Below are 23,079 nucleotides of genomic sequence, written 5' to 3' on the forward strand. Positions count from 1 at the left end.
CAGTATGTCCGTATGTCCGTCTCCNGTGTGTGTGTGTTTCTACTCTTTGCCCTCACCACTTCTGGGTGTTACTACACTTCATATGTTTTGTGGTCTGGTGAGTGTGTAATTTCATGTGATTTTAGTTTTTTAATTTTTCTCTCTCAAAATGAGGTTGGAGTCTTTTCCGTGTCTTTTAGCCTTTCTTTTGTGAAGTGTCTGCTTCAATAAGTCTTTTGCCTATTTTTCTAGTGAGTTTTCTTTCTTACTGGTTTATAGGAGTTTTTGTTTCAATAGTAAGGATACGAGTCTTTTGTTGTATGTGTTACAAATATTTTCTTTTGCTTTGTGGTATCTCATTTTACTCTTTTTAAAATGTCTTTCAGTGAGTTGACATTTTAGTATAATTGTAATGTAACCAAATTTGCCACTTTTTCCTTTACGATTAGTGCTTTTTGTTTCTTTTTAAAGAAATCTTTCCATCCCTTGAGGCTATAAAGATCTTCACTTTTATTATTTTATAAAAATCTTGTAGTTTTACCTTTGCATTGAGTCTATGATCCACCTGGAAGTGATTTAAGGACATCGTGTGAGGAAAGTGTCCTATTTAATTTTTTTTTACATATGGAAAACCTGTTGTTCTCATGCCATTTATTGAAAACAACAGCCCTGGGACACCTGGGTGGCTCAGTTTGTTAAGCATCCAAGTCTTGATTTCGGCTCAGATCATGATCTCACGGTTTATGGGTTTGAGCCCCACTTCAGGCTCTGCACTGTCAGTGCAGATTCTCTTGCTTGGGATTCTCTTGCGTTCTCTCTCTCTCTCTCAAATAAACTTTTAAAAAAAGAAAGAAAAATTTAGCTTTTTCTCAATGATATATAATGCCTACCATTCTTTTCAAGGCACTGTTTTTAATTTTTTTTTTTACACTTATTTGTTTTTGAGAGACAGACAGCACGAGTCAGGGAGGGTCAGAGAGAGAAGGAGGCACAGAATCTGAACCAGGCTCCAGACTCTGAGCTAGCTGTCAGCACAGAGCCCAATGTGGCACTTGAACCCATGAACCATGAGACCATGACCTGAGCCAGAGTCAGACGCCCAACTGACTGAGCCACCCAGGTGCCCCTCAGTGCACTGTTTTTAATGAAACATGGAGCGCGCCTCAAGCACTGGGTAACTTTGGGAATGACATAAATAGAGCAAAGGGTTGATAGTCAAGAATAACATGAAAAACAGAATATAATAACTAAGGAATTCGGAAGTTGTGCAGAAATAGTTATGGGATGTATATTTACCTCAACAGAAATATACATAAAACGCAGTGGGTGGGTATGGGGTTTTAGGGCATGTAGACTGGCATTGTTGGCTAAGCCTTGTTCTTAGGAATTTTTTTTTTCCAACTTTAAATTTGGGCATGTTGCTTAACAAACCGCAGTTTCCCAGATGTACAACAAAACTCATGCTCATCTTGAGTAGTGTAACACAGCACTTGACAGAGGGTCCTTTACAGAAGGTCTCCTGACCTTATTCTGCATAATTGTGCTGCAGGGATGGGAAGGTGCCGCTCTGACAGAGCCCGGGCCAGTCTGGTTCTGGGTCTCCCAGGTGCCCGGCTCCCTCCAGGGTTCGTGCCGCCCAGCTGCGTGGCCGAGTGGCTCATTTCCAAGTACCCTGTGTGAATTTCCTACTGGTTTGGAATGATCATTTATTGGTTTGTTATCAGACTTGGTGACAAATGTCTTATTTGGTTCACCGTGTGACATCTGGGTGATTCAGAATGAATCTGGATCGTGTCTGGAGCCCAGTTCTATGACTTAGCATTCATGAAGACAAATGAACAAGTAGAAATCGTGAGGGGAAGTGATCCCGTTTCTGAGCTAGAGTAATTACGTCCCTGTGCTTTCCCCCAGGCACAGGCTGCGGACTACTAGAATGATGTTGTCTGATGGCTGCAGGCCTCCCTTTTCCTTTCTTGAGAGGCTTTTCTCCCGTCTCGTCGTAATGATATTTCTCTCCGCTTTTTGCCGCATCCTCTTTCTCTTCCTGCACTTGTAACACAGAGAGTACTTAGGGGTGCGTTCTAGCCTTCATTCCCAGCCATCCCTTTTTGCTACACTTACTCTTTCAAAAGATTCTTATTCATTCAGTCCTATGGATCGGTTCCTCAGAACATCTCGACTTGAATTTTTTCTTACCCCCTTTAACCCAAGGCATAACAAATTTTTTTGTTTTCCTTCCCAAACCAACTACTAGTGAGGAGGCCTTACCTGCCCAGATGTGCATGGTCCTCCTCTCTGCTTTCCCTCCTTCTTATCGCATGTGTTTGTCCAGGCTCGCCTCAAGTGCTGTCCCGTCTGTTCTCAACGTAGTTTTGGAATAGTCTTCCTCATTTCCATTCCATTCTTCTACTTTATCACAGGCCTTCCTGTTCACCTGACATCTGATCTAGTCTTGCTTTTGGGTTAATTTTACTGCATCACCTCCCCACTCTAAAAGTTGCAGTGACTTCTCATTGCCAGTAAGAGTGGTCCTCAGATTTCTTCATAAAGAATGTTTTGTTTGTTTGCTTATATTCAGATGTCTAAATTAATTCCAGGAGATGCAGTAGGGCTGAGGTAAGGCTTGTGGATCACTCTACATTTCTAAAAGTACATTGGTGATTCTGTGATACAGACAAGATGAGAATCAGTGGTTGGGAGAAGACGGGGGGATGAGATGGGTGGTGCTTGTGATTCGATGTAAGTAATGGTCAAGATAATAGTTTTTTGTTTGTGTGGTAGATTCATGGCTGCCTGTTGCATTACTAAAAATAACTATTTCTAGAAGAAAACACAGGGATGAATCTTTGTGACCTTGAGTTAGGCAGTGGTTTCCTAGATATGACATCAGAAGCATTAAGTGACTGTAGAAAATCTAAATAAAGTGGACGTCATCCAAATTAGAAACTTGTGTGCATCAAAGAAAGTGGGAGAAAATTTTTGCAAATCATATCAGTGGACTTACATCCAGAGAAAATGAATAACTCTTACAACTCAATAATAAAAAGACAACCCAATTTAAAAATGGGCAAAGGAATTGGATCGACATTTGTCCAAAGAGGGTATACCAGTGGTCAATAAGCACATGAAACGGTGTTCAACATTATTAGCCATTAGGGAAATGCAAACCAAAATCATAGTGAGGATACCACATACCTCAGTAGAATGGCTGTAATTTTTTTAAAAAATGACAGTAATAAGTATTGACAAGGATATGGAGAAATGGAAAATCTTGTACGTTGCTGGTAGGAATGTGAAGCATGGCAGCCACTTTGGATAAAAGTTTGGTCAATTCCTCAAAAGTTTAAAACCATACCAGTGATTCTATTTTTAGAATCCCCAAGAGAAAATCCCCAAGAGAAATGAAAATATACATTACATACACACACACACGTGTGTGTGTGTGTGTGTGTGAAGTTTATTTTATTTATTTTGAAACAGAGTGAGAGTAGAGGAAGGGCATGGAGAGAGAATCCCAGGCAGGCTCCACACTGCACACAGAGCCCAGCTTGGGGCTCCATCTCACGAATCCAGAGATCATGACCTGAGCTGAAATCAAGAGTTGGACATTTAACTGATGAGCCACCCAGGTGCCCTGAAAACATACATTCACCAAAAAATGTTCCAGAATGCTCATAGCAACATTATTAATTATACTTATTTTTAAAAATTTTAGTATTACTATTATTTTTTAAACATTTATTTATTATTGAGAGATAGAGAGAGACAGAACATGTGCATGGGAGGGGAAGAGAGAGGGGGAGACACAGAATCCAAAGCAAGCTCCAGACTCTGAGCTGTCAGGACAGAGCCCGATGTGGGGCTTGAACCCACGAACTGCAAGATCATGACCTGAGCTAAAATTGGAAGCTTAACTGACTGAGCCACCCAGGTGCCCCTGTTCATTATACTTAAAAGTGGAAATAACCTAAATGTACATTGTCTGATGAGTGGGTACATAAAATGTGGTATAACCATACCATGGAATATTGTTCAGTGGTAAAGAAAGAAACAGAGTACTGATTGATAGATGCTACAACATGGATGAACCTTGAAAACATTGTGCTAACGAAAAGAAGGCAGACACAAAGTCCACATATTGTATGATTCCTTTTGTAGGAAATGTCCAGAATAGGCAAATCCATAGAGAAAGAAAGTTAATTAGTGATGGCCTGGGGCTGGGGTCATTGATGGGAGAGTTGGGAGGAAGTGGGGGTGACTGCTAATGGGTACAGGGTTTCTTTTTAGTGTGAGGAAGATGTTCTGAGATTGATTGAGGTAGTCATTGTACAACTCCATGAATATAGTCAAAGCCATTGAACAGTACACTTAAAATGGGTGATTTTTACAGAATATGAAGTTTATCTAAATCAATAAGGCTATAGAACAAAAATCTGAGTTAAAACAGGACATGTGTGAAGCAAGGGTGAGAGCGTGTCCCCACCTGCCTCAGGCGGCCTGCACAGCCCAGCAGCGGGGAGTTACTTCCCAAAACCACCAAGAGGACCGCAAATAGACTGGTTGAAGTCTTAACTGCTTTTATTTTTTACTTTCAGTCTTCTTAAAATGTGTAGCAAAATGCACCCAAAGGTAAGCAGCTAAGAGAATAAAGAGGAGGTATTCTTTCTGTCTCAGTTATTCAGTCCCTGGAGTACAGATTAGAAGGAACTAAATTTTCACAGTAAGTTCCAGATTTAGTATGTTAATACCTTGCAGCTTCTACCACATCAGTCACTTAAATTTTCAGACAATCTATTGTAGCTGAAATGGACAGTGAACCAGCCAGAATCGTACGTTCCCAGCTGCACAGCAGTATTGAAGATGCCTGTGAAATTCTTGTGGGGAGGGCAAGACAGCAGTGTGCGTCAGCGAAGCTGTGAATTTACAGTCGTGTACTGAAGTGGGAGGGAGGGTCATATTCTCTCAGGTTCGGTACGTTAAAGAATGAATTGGGATACCTAAGGATCATTCACTAGAGGTCGCCGGCCTTAGTGGGAAAAAAAGAACGTGTCCCATCAGGCATGGAGAAGCAGACTTGGCTTAAATGTGCAGTTAGGAGTGGGAACAACACAAGGAATGGTTACAGGAGACCCCTCAACAGGTTCGTGAGACTAGAGGATTTTTGTCTGGTATGTAAAGGGAAGTGAGAGCAAGCAGGGGAGTGGTCGCGGCTTCTTGAAGTTTTGCTGTCTGCCACTGGGTCTAGGCGTCAAAGCCAGCCATCTGGTGGTAACATGCCATCGAAGCAGGTACCAGCAGGACCAGGTGTGGGTCCCTGTGGTTGTCAGGCCCCGATCAGATCGCCTGTTCTTGGCTCATTTCTCCTGTCAATAGCGCCTCATGGCAGTCAAGGCGGTAGCCGTTGCCGAAGATGGTTCCCTTTGAGATTGTTTCCTTCGTAAAGATTTCTACTTTGATTGATAGAATTAACAAGCTCTTGCCATGAAGGTTGTGCTTTCCCCTCCCCAGCAGAGTAAACGGGTAAAAAGGTTACTAATTGTAGATAGAGCTTTCATGGTTCAAAATGAGAAACGTCCTCTATATTTTAAGCTGCTTATTAGGAAAAATTTAAACCTACTGCTTTTAATTAATTACTTGGCCTATTGCATTTTTTCATTCAAAATACAAAATACTCCATGATTGTCTCTTCTGGACTTTGCTAACCAGTCAAACCAGTGTCAGAGCACACCAGTTGTTACAGACTCCATCTGCACCGTTCTTCCGCACGGTACAGAGGAATGCCAGTCATGGAAAATAACCTGATGAAGATGTGTGGAAGCCAGGTAACAACAATAGCAATGAAGGGTCCTTTTTCTAGATAATTCCCAAAGACATCTGCTTTGCTGAATCTTGTTTGTTGGAATTTTTAACAACATATCCTCATGCTTGGAAAAAAAAAATCTTAATAGGGTTGAGCACATGCAGACTTTAAATTAAAAATTATTGGGTGTCAGAAGTTGTAGTTTAGTTGGTAGAGCTTTAAATGCAGTTGCATTCATAGTTAACATTTCTTAAGTACTTACTGTGTTTAAACACTGTTTATATAAGGTAATTTGAGAGAGTCTGAGATGAATAAGTTTTCATAAGGAACTAGAGAGAGAGGGTGTTTTTCAGGAGCTAGAAAAATATATATTTGAAAATAACCTAAATAAGGGAGAAATACAAAGTAATAGACTACATGGAAGATGGAAGGTATTTATTATAGGAGATCCAGGAAGACGTGGCAGTAGAGGCATTTATTTTCCATTGATGAATGAGAATATTCGATTTCTTACACAAGCAGCTATAAATATTTCTAATGAAGCCCCTAGTGATCATTAAGTTAATTTTAGAACTGTAGACGGGATGCCTAGGAGGTAGAGGCTGTAGTGGCTGGCCAGCTGCCATTGTAAGGATGAGAAGGCTCCGGGAGCCAGAAAGTGGCCGGAGGATTGGCCTAGTGATTTTATTGCCAGTTAATTCAGTGACCCTTTTTCACCCTCTCAGTGAAAGCACTGTGTAGAAACTGGTAAGTAAAGCTGTATTCCTCCCATCTACTCACTAGCAGAGGGCATAAACACATAATATAACTGAGTATAATATAAGCAGAGTAGTTGGAATGTAGAGGTACAAATGAAGGGCTATGGAAGCACAGAGGAGGAAGCCATTGACATAGTCTTTGGTGGTAGAAATCAGTTAAGCCTTCAGACAGGAAGTAATATTTGACTGGGCCTTGGAAATAAGTGATATTTCAAATGTGGAAAAGAAAGCAAAAGTCATGGCACGGAGAGGAAATGGCCAAAAGAAGGTATGTAAACACAGGATGTGAGTTGTCTTGCAACGCTAGAATGGCCAGGAGAAGTTGGAAACGTGGGTGGGTGGGGCTGGGATCAGTGCTAAGAGGGATAGACTGTTCTGTGAGCAGATGGGAGCCACCGGTGTATTTGAGCGAGAAGTGATTTGGCCACCACTGTGCTATGAATGGATGGCCTAGAGGGAAATGAAGTTGAGGCGGTAAGCTGTGCATCAGTCTCCGTCAGAGAGAGTAAGGTGGTAAGAATGGAAATAGGAGAAGGAAATGGATTCAAGACACACTTTATTAACAGTTTGAAGTGCGAAATGAGAGGGAGAATGGGGACCCCAGTGCTCTTGGTAGCTGAGATGGTAATGCCCTTAACGAACATTAAGGGGAACATCACCGAAAGAACAGATTCGATTTCAGAAGAGCTGTTTCTCCCCAAATAAGTATTAGAAGTTCGTATCAGGACCTTAAGAGTGGTACTAGGACCAGAGATATAAATTTGGAGCATTATTACCAAACAAACGATAACAGAAGCTGTGAGGCCAGAAGAGGCAGCCATAGAGCAAGGAAAGAGACAAAAATCAGTGCATGCCTTGCGAGAAAACATCTGCTGTAGGAGGAAGAAAGGAGCAAAGTAAATAGCAAATAGAGACAGAGTTGTCAAGGGAGGTAAAACCACGGAGGGGAGAGCAGGGGGATGCTCAGTGTTTTCGGGTGCCGTGACTGTAGGGATGTGGTCGGCCTGGGCGGGCGGACATTCTAGTCTGAGCTACACGCAAGTTGATAACGCAAACACTCACATACATGAGTGTCCGGAGTCAGCGGCTGTCTATCCTTTGGCCTGCCATCCTTGCTCATTGTCTCAGCATTCCTTCCCCAGCCGGTCCCCCCGCCCCCTCCCCACCATCTCTCATCTGCTCTCTCTTAAAACAGTGGGACGGGAAGAAAAGTAGGGGGCAGTTGAAGCGCAGAGGGGCTTGGAGTTAAATTGTAAACGTTCTTGTTTCAGTTTGCGTATTCTTTCTTTTGAATAAGCCACCTTAATGATAATACCGTCACTGCCTAAATTTTCAAGCCAGTGTGTCTCTAGTGTTCAAAAAGGAGTTTGTCTTAAGAAGTAAAAATAATATGAAAATTCCGGGTCCAGATGACTGGGCTTACGCGTCGTTATGGGTTCTGATGCAGTCTTAACACCAGTGATCACCACCCAGCATCACTCTTGTTCTTAAAGGAACAGGTGTGCTTGCTTTACTCGGCGTGGGTTATAAAGGGAGCTGACCTAAACCCGTCACGTTTACTTTTAGTTAGATATCTTTTACATTCTAGCTCATCCATATCTCCCTTTCACTGTTATCCATGTAAAGTTCAAGTGGCTGGTTGTATAATTTCTTTTTTGTTTTATTTTATTACTTTTTAATTTAAATCCAAGTTAGTTAACACATGGTTGTATAATTTCTAAGTGTTGTCTTCTATTTTTTTTATTTTTTTTTTAATTTAATGTTTTGAGAGAGAGAGAGAGAGAGAGAGACATAGCGTGAGTGGGGGAGGGGCAGAGAGAGAGGGAGACACAGAATCCGAAGCAGGCTCCAGGCTCTGAGCTGTCAGCACAGAGCCCGGCACGGGGCTTGAACCCATGAGCTATTAGATCATGACCTGAGCCAAAGTCAGACACTCAACTGACTCAGCCACCCAGGCGCCCCTCTAAGTGTCCTCTTTTCACATCTGATACTCAGATTTAATGATCCAGAGCCTTTAGTCAGTGACCAGAAGCTAGTATTTGCAGGGTTAAGATAACATGAGCCATGTCCATTTGTCTTTTTAGATTTCGGCTTCAGCAACCTGTTCACTCCCGGGCAGCTGCTGAAGACGTGGTGTGGCAGCCCTCCTTATGCCGCGCCCGAGCTCTTTGAAGGAAAGGAGTATGATGGGCCCAAAGTGGACATCTGGGTATGTACTGCCTTCTCTTAGACCCCACGTGGTCCTCACCCAGGTGACACCCAGTGCAGCACACGAATTGAGAGCTTGACCCCTGTGCTTTGAATTCCCGGTTCTTCGTGTGGAGTGTTTCCTCCAGCTCTTGTGTGGTGTCCCAGCCACAGGTGTCAACCTCTGCCTTTGGCATCTGCAGAAAAAGCCCAAGGGCAAGCTGGGTGGGTGCCCTCGCCAGGACAGACACTCTCTCTGGTGCTGCCACTGGCCTCCTCCCTAGAGGCTGAGTACTGAGAGAAAGTCTAGATATGTTACCCCTTGTTAATGCCTGGAAGCAGAGAAGAATGCTAGCCATGCTCGAAATGCTCTGCCTCGGCAGTGCCCCGTACTATTGCTCACAGATGGGAGGAAAAGTGGGTTCCATTATTCTGTGCGTGACTCGCCGGCATCTTCCTGCACACACTGTCGTGGCCTCTTCTGTCTTCTCTGCTGCGATTAACCGTGTGTCCTCTGTGTTTGGATGCAGAGCCTTGGAGTCGTCCTGTATGTGCTCGTGTGCGGCGCCCTGCCATTTGATGGGAGCACGCTGCAGAATCTGCGGGCCCGGGTGTTGAGTGGAAAGTTCCGCATCCCGTTTTTTATGTCCACAGGTAAGGGAGTGCGCAGCACACAGCAGTGACTGGGTTCACAGAAAGCCACCCATGCTGAGTTATCGCCAGAACTGAGCGATAGAGTATAGATGGCCCGTTCAGCAACCTTTCTTCACTCCAGTTGACTGAATTGGCGTCTCCAGAAGCAAGCTTCTCTGGCAACACAGTGCACAGACCATGGCATCAGGGGGCCCTGCCCGAGTCAGGCACTGGGCTCTGCGTACAGCTGCTTATGTTGTGTGGCTGACTGCAGAGTCCTCTGAGTTTGGTCTCCTCATCTGCATGTGGCTGGCAGGTTCGCAAGGGCGTTCCTAGGAAGACTTAAGTGACATGTGAAAGAATCAGGCCTGTCAAACAGTTGCGAGGCAGTAAATATTCCCATTTCACCCCATCCCATCCTTTTTCAGGATGATATTTCCACTTCCTGGGACCCCACTGAGATGTGGTGGTAAGTGACCAGGACAGAGCAGGCTTCGCAGCTCAGGCTCGCTGCTGCTACACTTCCTGCTCGCATCACACTTACCCACTAGCCTCAAATAAAACAGTATTTTTTAAACGAGTGGGAGGTAGGGTAAGTAGTTTTTGGAAAGATTTAACACTTTAAAAACAGACACCACACACCCAGAACGTGCAGTGTTTTATCACCATTTATATGCACATGAGAACATTTTAGAAACAGTGCAGTGAACACTCTAGTTCGTTTGCTTCGTCATGTTTTCACTGGAAGGAACAGCCTACAGAGCGGATGGCCTGTGGCTGGCAACGCAGTATAAGCACGTGGAGAGTTGCCTTTTGGAATAAACGGGAAAATTTTTCTAGATTTCACTTTAAGTCTCCTTAGAATTGATGGCCCAATATGTGTCTGATAATGAGAAGTGCTGTAAGAAAAAGAAAATAGAGAAAGGGGGCTCGGGGGCGGGGGGATGTTATTAGAAAAGGTACAGCCAGGGAGCCCCTTGACTAAGAAAGTGACATTTCAATACAGACTTAAAGAAGGTGAGGGAGTGAGCTCTGCAGTCTGAAGTCGAGCTTTCCAGTTGGGGGAGCAGCCCATGCAGAGGCCCCTGGGAGGGAACATACAAGTGTNGTGCTTGGAAGGAGTGACAGCAACCAGACAGAGAGATGAGGTCAGAGAGGCGAGGGGAGCTTACTTTGGGGGCCCAATCAGTCACTGTAAAGACCTGAGTTTTTACCTTGAGTGAAATGCAGAGGATCAAAGGATTTTAACAGAGGACTGATAAAATCTGACTTGTGTTTTTCCTAACTTTGATTATCAAAATTTTCAAACACACACAAAAAATGTCAAAAGCTTTAGAGTGTGATTTTGTTTTAAAAAGTCACTTTGGCTGCTCTCCTTGGTTAAAAGGCTTAGGGGCTGAAGGTGGGGACACTTTTGCAATAATCCAGATGAGAGACATTGGTGGCTAGCTCCCAGACGTGGTGTGGAGGTGGAGATGATAAAAAGTGGTCAGATTCAAGAGATACTACATATTGTGGCAGGCCCCGGTCAAAGCATCTTACAAACATTGACTCATTTCATTATTATGCCAACCCTATGAGATACGTAAGACTATCCCCTCCATTTTACAAGTGACAAAACAGACGCCAGGAGACCTTTAGTAATTTTACCAAGATAACCCCAGCTACAAAGTAGTTGAACTAGAATTTGAACCTAGGCAGTCTAGTTCCAACAACATTTATGTGGATTGGATGTGAGGGAAAGGATAATTAAAGGTAACTCCAGGAGTTTGGGCTTGAGCACCTGCCAAGGATGGATTTACTGCTAACGGAGGTGGGGATGGCTAGGGAAGAATACCTACCATTTGGAAAGATGTTTTAGATGCGTTCTTTTGAGATGCCTGTTACCTACCTAGGCCGAGATACTGCAGAGGCAGTTGGACATAGGGCTGTAAGCTAGTTGAGAGTCACGGGCTAGGGATGTCCGTTTGGGAATCATCATTGTAGAGCTAGTGTCTAAAGCTATGAGATGAGATCGCTTTGTAGGCAGCGATTATAGAGAAGAGGCCCAGCGCTTAATCTCTGGAACGCACTAACAGTCAGAGATCAGGAAGATGAAGAAGGATTGGCACAGAGATCACTAGTGAGGCAAGCCAGAGGGTTTGCGGTCCTGGAAAACAAGTAAGAAAATGTTTCAGGGAAGAGAGAGTGAAGAATTGTGTGGGGTGCTGCTGACAGGTCAGAAAAGATGAGTAAGAGCACATTGGATTTAGGAACATGGACATCATCAATGAGGTTGATGTACAGTTTTGGCAGAGGGACAGGAGCAAGAACTGAATTCATGTGGCTGTGACAGCACAGTATTGGAAGGGAAATAGCAAAAAGAAATGGACATAGATATTCCCAATTTTACTATAAAAGGAAGCAGGGACGAGGTCCAGGAGAGTGCTCTGGCCAGTCACCGTGATCGTGTCATCATCCACTGGATAGCCTCAGTCTTCATCTTAATGACTGCCCAGCAGTATTTAGCACTTCAGCCCTCCTTTCTTTCTTTTTTAAAAATAAACTTTATTATTATGTGAATTTTAGGTTCACAGCAAATTGAAGAGAAATTGAAGCCAGTTGCCATCTACCCTCATCCCCTTCACACCCCTAGCCTTCCCTACTATCAGTATCCTGCACCAGAGAAGACTATTTGTTACAGTCAATCAACCTACATTGACTGTATCAGATTATCATCCCAAATCCATAGATTACATTAGGGCTCACCCTTGGTTTACATTCTATAGATTTGGACAAATACATGATGGCATATATTCATTATTGTACTATCATACAGAGCAGTGTCACTGGCTTAAAACTCCTTGGTGGCTATTTATCCCCTCCCCCAACCTCTGGTAACCACTGACCATTTTACTGTCTCTATCATTAAGCCTTTTCTAGAATGTCACGCATAGTAGTTGGAATCCCCCAGTAATATGTTTGTAAGGTTCCTCTCTGTCTTTTCACGGCTTGATTGCTCATTTCTTTTTAATGCTGAATAACATTCCATCGTGTGGATATACCCCACTTTATCTGTTTACTCACTGGACATCTTGGCTGCTTCAAGTTTGGGCAGTTATGAGTAAAGCTGCCATAAATGTTTTGCAGGTTTTGGTGTGGACACAAGTTTTCAACTCCTTTGGGCAAATACGAGAAGTGTGATTGCTGGATACAATGGAAGAATATGTTTAGTTGTGTAAGAAACCGCCAAACTGTCTGTTAAGGTGCCTGCGCCCTTCTGCATTCCCCCCAGCAATGAGTGAGGATTCCTGTTGCTCCACATCCTCTCCAGCATTTTGTGATGTCAGGGCTTGAGGTTTTGACAGGCTCACAGCTAGATGTGTAGTGGTTTCTTGTTCTTTTAATTCACGATTCCCTAATGATGTTTGATGAGGAGCATTTTTTATATGGCTATTTGCCATCAGTCTATCATCTTTGGTGACTTGTCTGTCCAAGTGTTTTGCCCATTTTTAAAGCAGGCTGTCTATTTTCTTATAGGCGAGTCACTCCTTACTTTGTGAAACACTTTTCTCCCTGCTTCTCAGACGCCATGCTCTCCAGTGTTTCTTATGTCTCTCTGGATGCACCTTCTCAGTCATCTCTCCCAGATCTCTCTTTCTCTGTTCATCCGTTCAGCCTTTCTTCTTTCCACCATCGTTCTGAGCCATCTTATCCACTGCGATGGCTTCAGTGATGGCGTGTCTCTCAGTCCCCAGTTAATGCTCCGTGAACTCCCTGACCCAGGCCTCTGCTCTGGGACGAAGGGTGGCCGAACCAACCTGTAGCTACTGATCAACTTCCCTTTTATGTCTTGAATTCACACCAATGGAGACATTTTCGAACCTGACCTTAAGCCTCCCCCTCCCTGTCCTTTGTTCTCTATCTCAGTGAGTGGCGTCACGGTCTGAGCAAGGCAGGACCCAGCCTCTTTCCCTCTCCTCTCTCACCATTGCCACAGCTGATCGGTTACTAGATCCTGTCCGTTCAACCCTCCATTCCTATCTTCTGCAGTGGCTCTTGCCTAGATTAAAAAATAGCCAACCAAATGGATTTCTGGCTCCAGTCTTGCCCTCCCTAATCCATTCTCCACACTATTACAGGAGCAATCTTTTGCAAACACACAGATAAAACAAGCAGTGCACACATACACGTACATAAATTCGATCAATCCATTTTCCAGCTTAAACTTTCCAGTGGTTTGCCTCTAGGCTAAAGTTCACTTGTTAATGTGGCAAGAGCATTGACTTTCAAACACTTTGACCTTGACCATAGTAAGTAACATTTTATACTGTGACCTGGAGCACGCAGATATCCATACTGCTGAACAGAAGTTTAAAAAAAAAAACAAAAAAAAAAACACTTGCCCTTACTATGCACAGTACACTCCAGTGCATTTTATTCTCCATTTTATATATTTTATTCTAATATTTTACATTAAAAAATGCTGATTATAACTTAACTAGATTGATCTCATGACTGCTCTTTGAAAAACAGTGGCCTAGAAATACCTTATGACCCCAGTGCCTGCCTGTTTCTTCAGCCCCAGCTTCCATTCTGTACCTAGTCAGCCCGACTTGCTTCTAGTTCCCAGAACAGATGATGTTCTTTAGAGCAGTTCTCTCTGCCCAGAATGCTTCTTCCTCCCCCAGCGTGACTCCGCCCACTCTTCTATTCTAGAATAAGAAATTAGATGTGCTAGAAAAAGAATTGAGATAATTTCTCCCAGTCTTCAGATCTCTGGGCTTTTTTTTTTCTTATCATAGGACTTACCAAACTTTTTATTATAATTACGTCTTTCAATGTACATTTTCCACACCAGACTGAACGTAGAGAAAGTGAAGATGAGGCGTGTTTTTTCACAGCTGTCTACAGTCTCACATAGGATTTGGCATGTAGCAGGACTTAGTAAATAGGAAGTAGTTAATAAATAGAATCCCGCTTCAAATCCTCCCATGGCATACATTTACACTTGGAATAAAGTTCAAAAAGCCATTATCATGTTGGCCAACAAGGTTCAGCTGTGATTGGCCCTCTTCCTCAATCTCATTTCCTGCTACTGGTCACCAGGGGTTACGAGCACCGGGCACAGAGGCATCCTTGCTGCTTGTCATACACGCCAAGCACGAACATTCCTGTTCCCTCATATCTTCACACGGGCTTGTTTCCTCACGTGAGGGTTCTGCTTAAAAGTCCCCTCTGAGAGGCCTTTCCTGACTTCCCCTCATCATTCTCTTTCCAGAACTCTGCTTCTTTTTTTTTTTTTTTTTTTTTTTACATGGCATGGAACACTGCCTGACTTCATTTGTTAATTGTGTCCCTGTCACTTTCCCCACTGCCTCTTGACTACAATAAAATTTGGTTTGTGTTCACTGATGGGTTCCCAGGGCTTAGGACAGTACCTGGGTCCTAGTAGGCACTCAGTAAATATTTGTTAAATTACTGCATGCCTACATAGGTTCGTTAAAATGCTAACTATCAAAACTCCTCCAGAATGTGTGTTCGTGTTCAAATAATTGTATCAGTAATAGTGATTTACATTTCATTAGGGCTTTTGAGTTTACAAATTTTTCCTATACCTGATCTGAGTTGGGCTATACAACTTTACTCTGGAATGGGTATTGATACATACTATTTTAACATTTTGCCAGTGAAGTTTGAAGAAAGGACTCAACTTGCCTGAAGTCACACAGGTAGTAAATTACTAACTTAGTCCTGTATTCAGTGTTTGTTTGACCTTGCCACACTGTTGCAAATAAAGGGCAAGGTAAACACACCACTTCCTCTGCTTTTCCAATGTCCCCAGTATCTCCTGTGAGCGACTTGGATTCTCTCTGCCTTCTGCCCCCACCCCCTTGCTTCATAGCAAAAGATTTTTACTCTGGGGCGCCTGGGTGGCTCAGTCGGTTAAGCGCCCGACTTCGCTCAAGTCATGATCTCTCAGTTCTTGGGTTTGAGCCCTGTGTCGGGCTCTGTGCTCACAGCCAGCTCAGAGCCTGGAGCCTGTTTCAGATTCTGTGTCTCCCCCTCTCTCTGACCCTCCCCTGCTCATGCTCTCTCTCTCTCAGAAATAAATAAAAAACATTAAAAAAATTTTTTTACTCCAGCCTTACCAGAGCTGACAAAACTAATCATGCTGTCAACCACATTGTCTATCAGTGCTTAGAAATCAACTGTATAGTATTTTAATGACTTAGAAAGAACTAATACTTGTAATATAAGTTAACATGAAAGTGTAAACGCTCAGAGAATGTCACTATTCTTATTCTAAAAGTGGTTACTTTTTAGTCCTGGGCAAGTAATTCCATAAGTAGGAATAAATATTTTTGTACACTTAAGTACAGAAAATGAGAAACAATCTGGTCTAGGAAATGAGGAGACAATTGCTGTGTTACCAGGATGAGCCCTTCTGCCCTCAGGGACATGCATGTGCTTGGCCTTGATTAATATCATGGGCCTGAATCCCAAGGCCCAGCAGACAATGCTGTCAAAAAGACAAGGCGTAGGAGAAAATGAACTCCTTAGGCTCTTTAGTCTTTTCATAGCTCAGACATCATAGTACGGTACAGGCTCAAGACCACGGGAAGGAGGCCTAGAGTCTCTTCCCGAGTCCCTTTTCTGCTTACGGCTCTGTGGTAAGAGAGCTGTAAGTTCCCACAGAGCTGGAGTTAACTCTTTGCCTAAGGCTGGCACCTGTCAGTTTGGCGCTTACGGGGCTACAGAAGATACCATGGTCAGGGAAAGGCCTAAAGACCCAGATCCTTTCTTTGCTCAGGCTGTTGTCATAGGCTTGAGATGAGTTGATCCACTTTTCTGTCTGAAGGATTTAGATGCTCCGGCAGCTCCGCGATTGGTTTCTAAATTAGCACTTGGGAGGCCTAGTAGGTAAGGCTGCACCATCTAGCTTCTTCTAGCTAAGTCGAATTCCAGAGTCTCTGCAGCTGTGTGGTGTCTGTGCTGTACAGATGGACACAGTTAGTTCAGGAATTCTAAGCGTCTCTTTATTGTCAGTAATGTGTGGAATGAAGTGTTCTCACGATTAGTGGATATTTCTGTGCCTGGTCTTGTATGTCTGATACAGGCTTCCTTGCATGGGCATCCCAAAATCCACTAAAGACATACTTCCAAGTTGGAGCATAGTGGTAGAAGTTTAAAAGAGGGTTTATTTGAGGAGAAACGATTTTGTGCCATCTCGTTTCATAATTACGTGTATGTCCCTTTCCTCTCCCCCCTAGGATATAAGCTTCTTTATATCAGAACTATGTTCCACATGTCATCATCTCCCATAAAATCTGTCAGCACCTGGTAGGGTGTAAACATTCAGTCAACATTTCTTAGTGAAAAACTGAATTATCACCACTTACGAGTAGAATCTAACAGCAGATTCTTGCGTTTCATTATTAAGCAGGTAGGTAATTCACTGATGACCCAGGTCATTCATTCACTGGTCTTATGTGTTTTTGTTATATAGGTTATTACGTGAATGACCAAGTCAAGCGACTTCTAGTTTTAAAAATGTTTTGATCTATTATAGCATTGGCTTTCTATGTCTCAAGTGAGATAAGTTTAGTCTAGACCAATGTTTTTGGATTAAACTTCTCAGAACTTCCTGGAGAGTGGTTAGGTAAAAACCTTGAGTCTAAATTACACAGGGATTAAAAGTTGACGCTTGCTGTTTTTCGAGCTGTTGCAGATGAGCCGTTGCCTGGCCGCATGTGTTGGCAGGTTCTCTGACCCCTTCCCCCTCCCAACTGAGGGAAAGCCAGCAACTTAAATATTTTGAGCACCAAACTCATTAACCGCCAGTATATTTTTTTTAAACCATCAGAGGCCCACTTCCCAAAGCCTAGTTTGTCTCATTCACCAGTTATGCTACCTGCTAGCACATACTGTAAGATCAGTCATTTATTTAACTGATGGAAAATTAATTTACAGTGGAAAAGCTGCCGTGACAGCGAGTGCAGAGAGATCTCTTGTGGACAATATTTTTGAGTCTTTATTGATTAGACTTCATTGTGCCTTAATTAATTGTAATCCTGCATAAGCATTTTATCAGTGGGAATGCAAGACTCAGGCTTACATAATGCTTCTCATGGAGACTGTCCTGAACAGCTATTGCTGAAAAGCTTGCTCTTCGACGCAAACAACTCTGCCCTGATTGGCTCACTCATCACCAACCACACAGCATCGTGCTTGGCTAAAAGCACTTTGCTTATAGGGGATGGGCCAGGAGATTACAGTCACCCACCTACCAGTCTCCATATCCGAAGGGGCTCAGCGTCCTCAAAGTAGCTCTCCTACATTTTGGAGTGTACTCCACTGTCAGTGAGAAAATCCATGTAGCGCTTTCGTGTTAGTGAAAGCAGAAATCACAAATGGTGTCAGGAAAGAGGCTGGATCTACTCCCAAATTGAGCAGGTCTCCCCTAATTTTACGCAGTATAATGGGAAACCATGGGTAAATACTGGTGCTGCCTTATTTATTGTTACCACTTTCAAGCAAATGGTCTCCGAGCTATGGCAACCCTTTGGAGGAAAATAGGAAAAGGGAGGAAGTTCTAAAAGTGGAAGGACTCCAGAGGTTTAGATAATACCTAACATTCACTGAATGCTTTCTTTGGACTAGGTACTGTTGCATTAACTTCTTCTGTATTCAGAGCCACCCTATGAAGTAGGCTTACTACTGTCATTTGATAGACACGAAAACTGAAGCGTGGTAAGGTTAGGTAACACACCCCAAATCACACAGCTAGTAAGTGCCAGACACACTCCAAATCACATAGCTAGTAAGTGCCAGAGCCGAGACTCGAACACTAGCAGTCTGGCTTCAGAAACCACCTGACTGTCTTTGATCGTATTTTAATTTTCAAGAAATACATATCTGCTGACTTATTCCAGGAATCAGGAGTGTCCTGGGATAAATATCTTTGTCCATCTACATCTGGATTATGTATTGAAAAAGAGTTCGTACCAAGTGTCTACATTGAATGCTGGAGTAAAACTAAGCTAGAATTTTGTTTTACTCTAAGGATTGATATTAGGACTTAAAAACCTATTTGAATAATGATAAGACAGTACAAGCAACAGAGTTTTGTTTTGTTTCTAATGTGAACTTCAAACAGGACAGCCTGTAGTGAGACCCTGTAGCCGGTAGGGTGTCTTCCGGGTCAGGGCTGGAAGTAAATGCCAGCCTCTCCAGCCAGTAAGCCAACACCCCCTGATCTCTGAAGCTTCAATCTGCAGCATCCCAGCCACCTAGGAAAACTAGAAAATATGGAAAGTTCAAGCAATAGGTGGTGGCTTTCTAATAAATGGAGATATATGGGCCAAACACTTGCTTTTCCATCAGTCTATAAAAACTGCTGAAACCAAATAGAAAAGTCTTTCCTCCTGAGCTTATCCATTCCCTACAAGAAGATTTTTCTGACCAGTCCCATCTTTGTTTGCTGAGTTGTGCCAGGCTACCTTTGTTGGGCCTCTGCGTTCAGTCACAGGAAGTGTCTCACAGGGTTTAGTTATAAGGAACTTATGTTTATTCCGGAACATTCTGTTGCAGAATCCAGTGGTGCTGGGATTTGTATTCATATCCAGAACTCCCCATTTTCTTGCCTGATCGCCTATAGTTGGACTGTCTTCCTAAGAATTTTACGGAATACTTAAGTTCTGGGAGTCCCAGTGTTCTTTTCCCGAAAGAACGGAAGGCAAATGATTTCAAAACAAGACATTTTTTTTTCCCCTCAGTGCCATTCTAACACAAGAGGAGCTGATCTCAATGCTTGTTTTTTATGAGTCATCTTGTTACAGCCAACACTATTGTAGATCGAGTTCCATAACAGTTAATACCAAAAGCGTGTATTTTCTTCAGTTATGTAAAACCATGGTATTGACTGTTTTTTTTCCAATAAATCCCGTTAACTAGTTTGCAGGTTGGGAATGTTTATGTATTTCTGTTGTGACTGTAATGTTTCACAATTCAGTCTGTGGACTAAAAAGCCTTCCAATCCCTACAGCACCATTGTTCCACCAATATCCAATATAACAAAATTTCCTTGTCACAACACCAAAAAACGTGTGTTTTGTATGATTGTGTTTAGCATTTATGCAATCTCTGAATGCATCTATAGGATAGCATATTCAGTGTATGTTATTTACACATAGAAATGTCTTATTTCAAAACCATTTGTCTACTTTGTTTAGATTTTAAAATAGTCACCGTATAAAGTAGGCTTGACTTTAGCTGACAGCTGACAATGACAGGGCTTCCTTGGGTGTGTTTAAAAAATGTCCCTTCGAAGGCTTTGTCTGCAGGTGGAGTGAGGTCCCTAACTCAGGCCGGCTTCTCACCAAAAGAAGATGTCTTGGCGGAAACACCTCTGATTTCCTTTTGATTTGCTTTTTAATTATTTCTGTAGGGATCGTAATGTTGTAAGATAGACACCCTGTTTTAGCTGTGATTCAGACAGGACCAGGACACGGTGACAGACTTGATTTTCTTTTCATTACAAAGAACAGCATGTTTTGTGCATGGTTTTCCTTTTGGGAAAAGGCAGATAGCATTAAAGAAGGAGCTGTGAGACAAGCATTTGTAAGTCTGGAACATACACAGTGAGGGCGCAGACTCTGGCCAAAGCCACATGGCTCTGTCCGGAGACTGTCCTTGGGGCCCATTCATCTGTCTTGTTCAGTTTGTCTGCTCTTCTCCCCCAAACTGGTACCTGAGCTAGGCAAGGCAGACGGCTAACAGAATCTGGCCGTGTATCACATTGTACGCTTCTTCCGAAAAGCATTAAGACTTTTGTGCCATTTAACTTAAGAAAAAAAAAAACAAGGTTATTCATTTTTTCCAGACAGCAGACATCTTAGAGACTTTAATAGCCGATTTATTTGTATTTTCTTTCTGGATTTTGAGATTTAAAAAAACTAGAGCCGTCTTTGAAATTTGAATTGCTCTAGGGAATTAAACATTATTAAGAAGTTTGTTCATATTATTGAAAATAAAGTTCTCTTGGGCTGAGTGCTTTGGAATTACCTTTGAACACACCTGGTCTTGACTGGAATGTACTCACANCATTCTTCCCATGCCTCCTGGCACACAGATGTCTTCTGTTCCCTAGCTCAAAGCAGTTTTATGTGGTCAGAAAGAATCTATGACTCAATTTCTTTCAGACCACTCCTCTGCCCACGGAGCAGAAATGATTGCCTTGCCCTGTCCCGTACTTTGGCATCGCATGAAGGGCTTCAGGGACAGTCGACACTCCCTCCATCATAGGGGCAGCCTGAGGATTGTGATGATTCAGCTCTGCAGAGCCCTGCGCCCCCCGCGCCCCCCTTGTGTGGGGCGCCTTGGCTGAGGGACCCTGTTGTTTCTGGCTTTCCAGCAACCAGAGTGTGTACAGTGCCATGAATAGTCGCCACGATTTCCTTGCCTCCTCAATGCCTCGCCTTCCAACTTGCGTTCTCCCTCGACGTTGTTTTCCAGTTAGTATGCAGGCTCCTGACCATGAATTTACCTGGCCCCCTTTTTTATGAACTTGGCTTGTCAGTGGCTCTGTCAGCATGGGACCTGTGGCGATTCCATGGCATTCGATGATCAGGAAAGGAAAATTGCTTTGCTTTGCTTTTTTTAAGGATATGCTAGCTACTAAGTAATACAGCAAGAATCAATTTATTTTAGTTACTATCTGGGTTATACACTCTGGCTTTGGCAGAAGACTGACCAGAATTTGTATTCTGGCTTTGCCTGTTGTATTCAGGTCAAGTTTCTTAACTTCTGTGATTTTTAATTTCATTAATCTGAGAATGGATGTGATGGTAATAGGCATTTGTGAATTAAGTGCTTAGTTAACTTCAAGGGTTTCTCACTCTGCCTAGCCTGTAAGTACTCAGTAAATGTTAGTAATTATAATTAAATAGTATTTTTTAAATGTTTTATTTATTTATTTATTTATTTATTTATTTATTTATTTTTTCAAATAGTTTATTGTCAAGTTGGTTNTAGTATTTTTGAAGGAATTGCTCTATTAATCTTGCATTCCCTTCTCCCTATGGTAGTTTTTACTCTTTTCTTTCACCTGCGCTCTGTTAACATGCGAAAGATAGAGTATTAATACTCGCAGGCAGATCCACAAGGTTTATGGAGAAGACTTAGGCGCTAGGTGTTAAGTTCATTGCAACAGAGCCTTGATGCTTCGATGCCACGGCCCTGCCCGCATGCAGATGTCTCCTTGAGTGCTCATCTGATTCACAGTTCTTCTCAGAGAACATCAGCAAGTTAGGGACCCCGTAACTCACTTTGTGTGAGACAGAGGTCCCTGAAGCTGCAGGGGAAAGCCCTGGAGACCGTCTGACCCAGGCTTTTGCCCCCAAACACTACCACACCTCAGTCTGCTATAAAACGACAGTTGTCTGCTCTTTCTGGTGTGAAGCATAGAGAAGGCCCATTCTGTCGCAGATTCTCAGAACCCAATGAGGAAGGTCATTTGAAGGAGCTGTGGCTGTCGCGTAGTCCAGTATCCCGTCGGCGTTCTGGAGGGCCTGCTCTGCGTCGGGTGTGGTGGGTGTCACAGCTACGTGGCTCAGGCAGCGCCGGCTCCGTCCTCACACAACTCCCAGTCTTCCTTGCATCATGCTGGGAGCCCTTCTGACATCTCCGGTGCCAGCCTCTGATTGGATATGTCTGGTGATAATAAGGGTGCTATTTCACAGGACACAGATCATTCCCTTTTCCTAGTTGCATGGTTCCCAGTCCCCTCGGGCCTGGAGGGGACTGAGAGGTCATCCTGTCCGGTTGTTTTTAGACTTAACTTTGCAGGCGAACTCTTACTCAGAACACTAATCTAAACCATGGGTAACATCAGCCGTGCTGCACGTGTGGCCCTGCCCACCTGACGGCCCTTCTCGCTCCCCTGAGAAGCCCCTTCTCAGATCCCTAAGACCCTGGCCCAGGAATTTGGATCAAGTCTCACAATTAGAAAGGTTTGTCCCAAAGTGAACTTGCGACTTCCTAATTATCTCAAATTCAGGCCCCTGGAGCAGCACGGCATCAACCCACTTTGTTTTCTTCATAAAAGCCCCTCGCGTACTTGGAGGACACGCCGTGTGACCCTGGCTGCTGCACATACATCTTCTCTGCTCCACGTAGATCAGCCCCGCGGCCTTTCACCTGTCTTCAGGGGCCGTGTTCTCCAACTTCGAGTCTGGAAATCCTTAAGTTTTTCATCTCTTCTTCTGGCCTGGAAACTGGAAACTTCTTTTAACTGTCTTTGGTGAATTTGAACTTGGTTTTTAATTCTCCTTTCTCATTCTTTACTTTAGCCCCCCCACCCCTACCCCCACCCCAGGACAAATACTTTCAACCCCTTAGAGAAGACTGTTTATTACTAAGTTTCAAAAAGAAGAACGGTGTTGGAGACCCGGCCCTGTCAGATGGAATTGTGCTGGCAGTGCCCACTTAATTCCCACTTAGGACCCAGCCCATACAGCAGCTCTCTCTCCGCAGAGTCTTCCAAACGCCTGTCAGCACCACAGGGCAGGGCCCGAGCTGCACATCCCTGGTTAGCAATTCTGTGGGCAGATTGAGTTTCAGGGCCCATGGCCATTTGCACTGCACAGACGGCCCGGCGTCGTGCAAGGCGGCTGCAGGGACCCCTCGCTGGGCCGGTGCACACCGGCACAAGAAGTGCTTCGGTCTCCTTGCCTGTCGAAG

The 23,079-nt window shown here is 43.5% G+C and overlaps 1 protein-coding gene across 12 annotated transcripts in view; it reads left to right on the forward strand.

Annotated features, from left to right (window-relative positions):
* SIK3 (SIK family kinase 3) overlaps positions 1-23,079 on the forward strand; it is a 243,066-nt gene that overhangs the window by 183,972 nt on the left and 36,015 nt on the right. For all 12 annotated transcript variants that reach the window (XM_077777598.1, XM_077777606.1, XM_077777614.1 and 9 more), the window contains 2 exons: positions 8,622-8,746; positions 9,255-9,378. In XM_077777598.1, the coding sequence (XP_077633724.1) occupies positions 8,622-8,746; positions 9,255-9,378 (249 nt within the window). The remainder of the gene's footprint in view (positions 1-8,621; positions 8,747-9,254; positions 9,379-23,079) is intronic.

Source organism: Crocuta crocuta, unplaced genomic scaffold, assembly GCF_008692635.1.
Source record: "Crocuta crocuta isolate KB4526 unplaced genomic scaffold, BGI_CrCroc_1.0 scaffold271, whole genome shotgun sequence".
NCBI classification, from domain to species: Eukaryota; Metazoa; Chordata; class Mammalia; order Carnivora; family Hyaenidae; genus Crocuta; species Crocuta crocuta.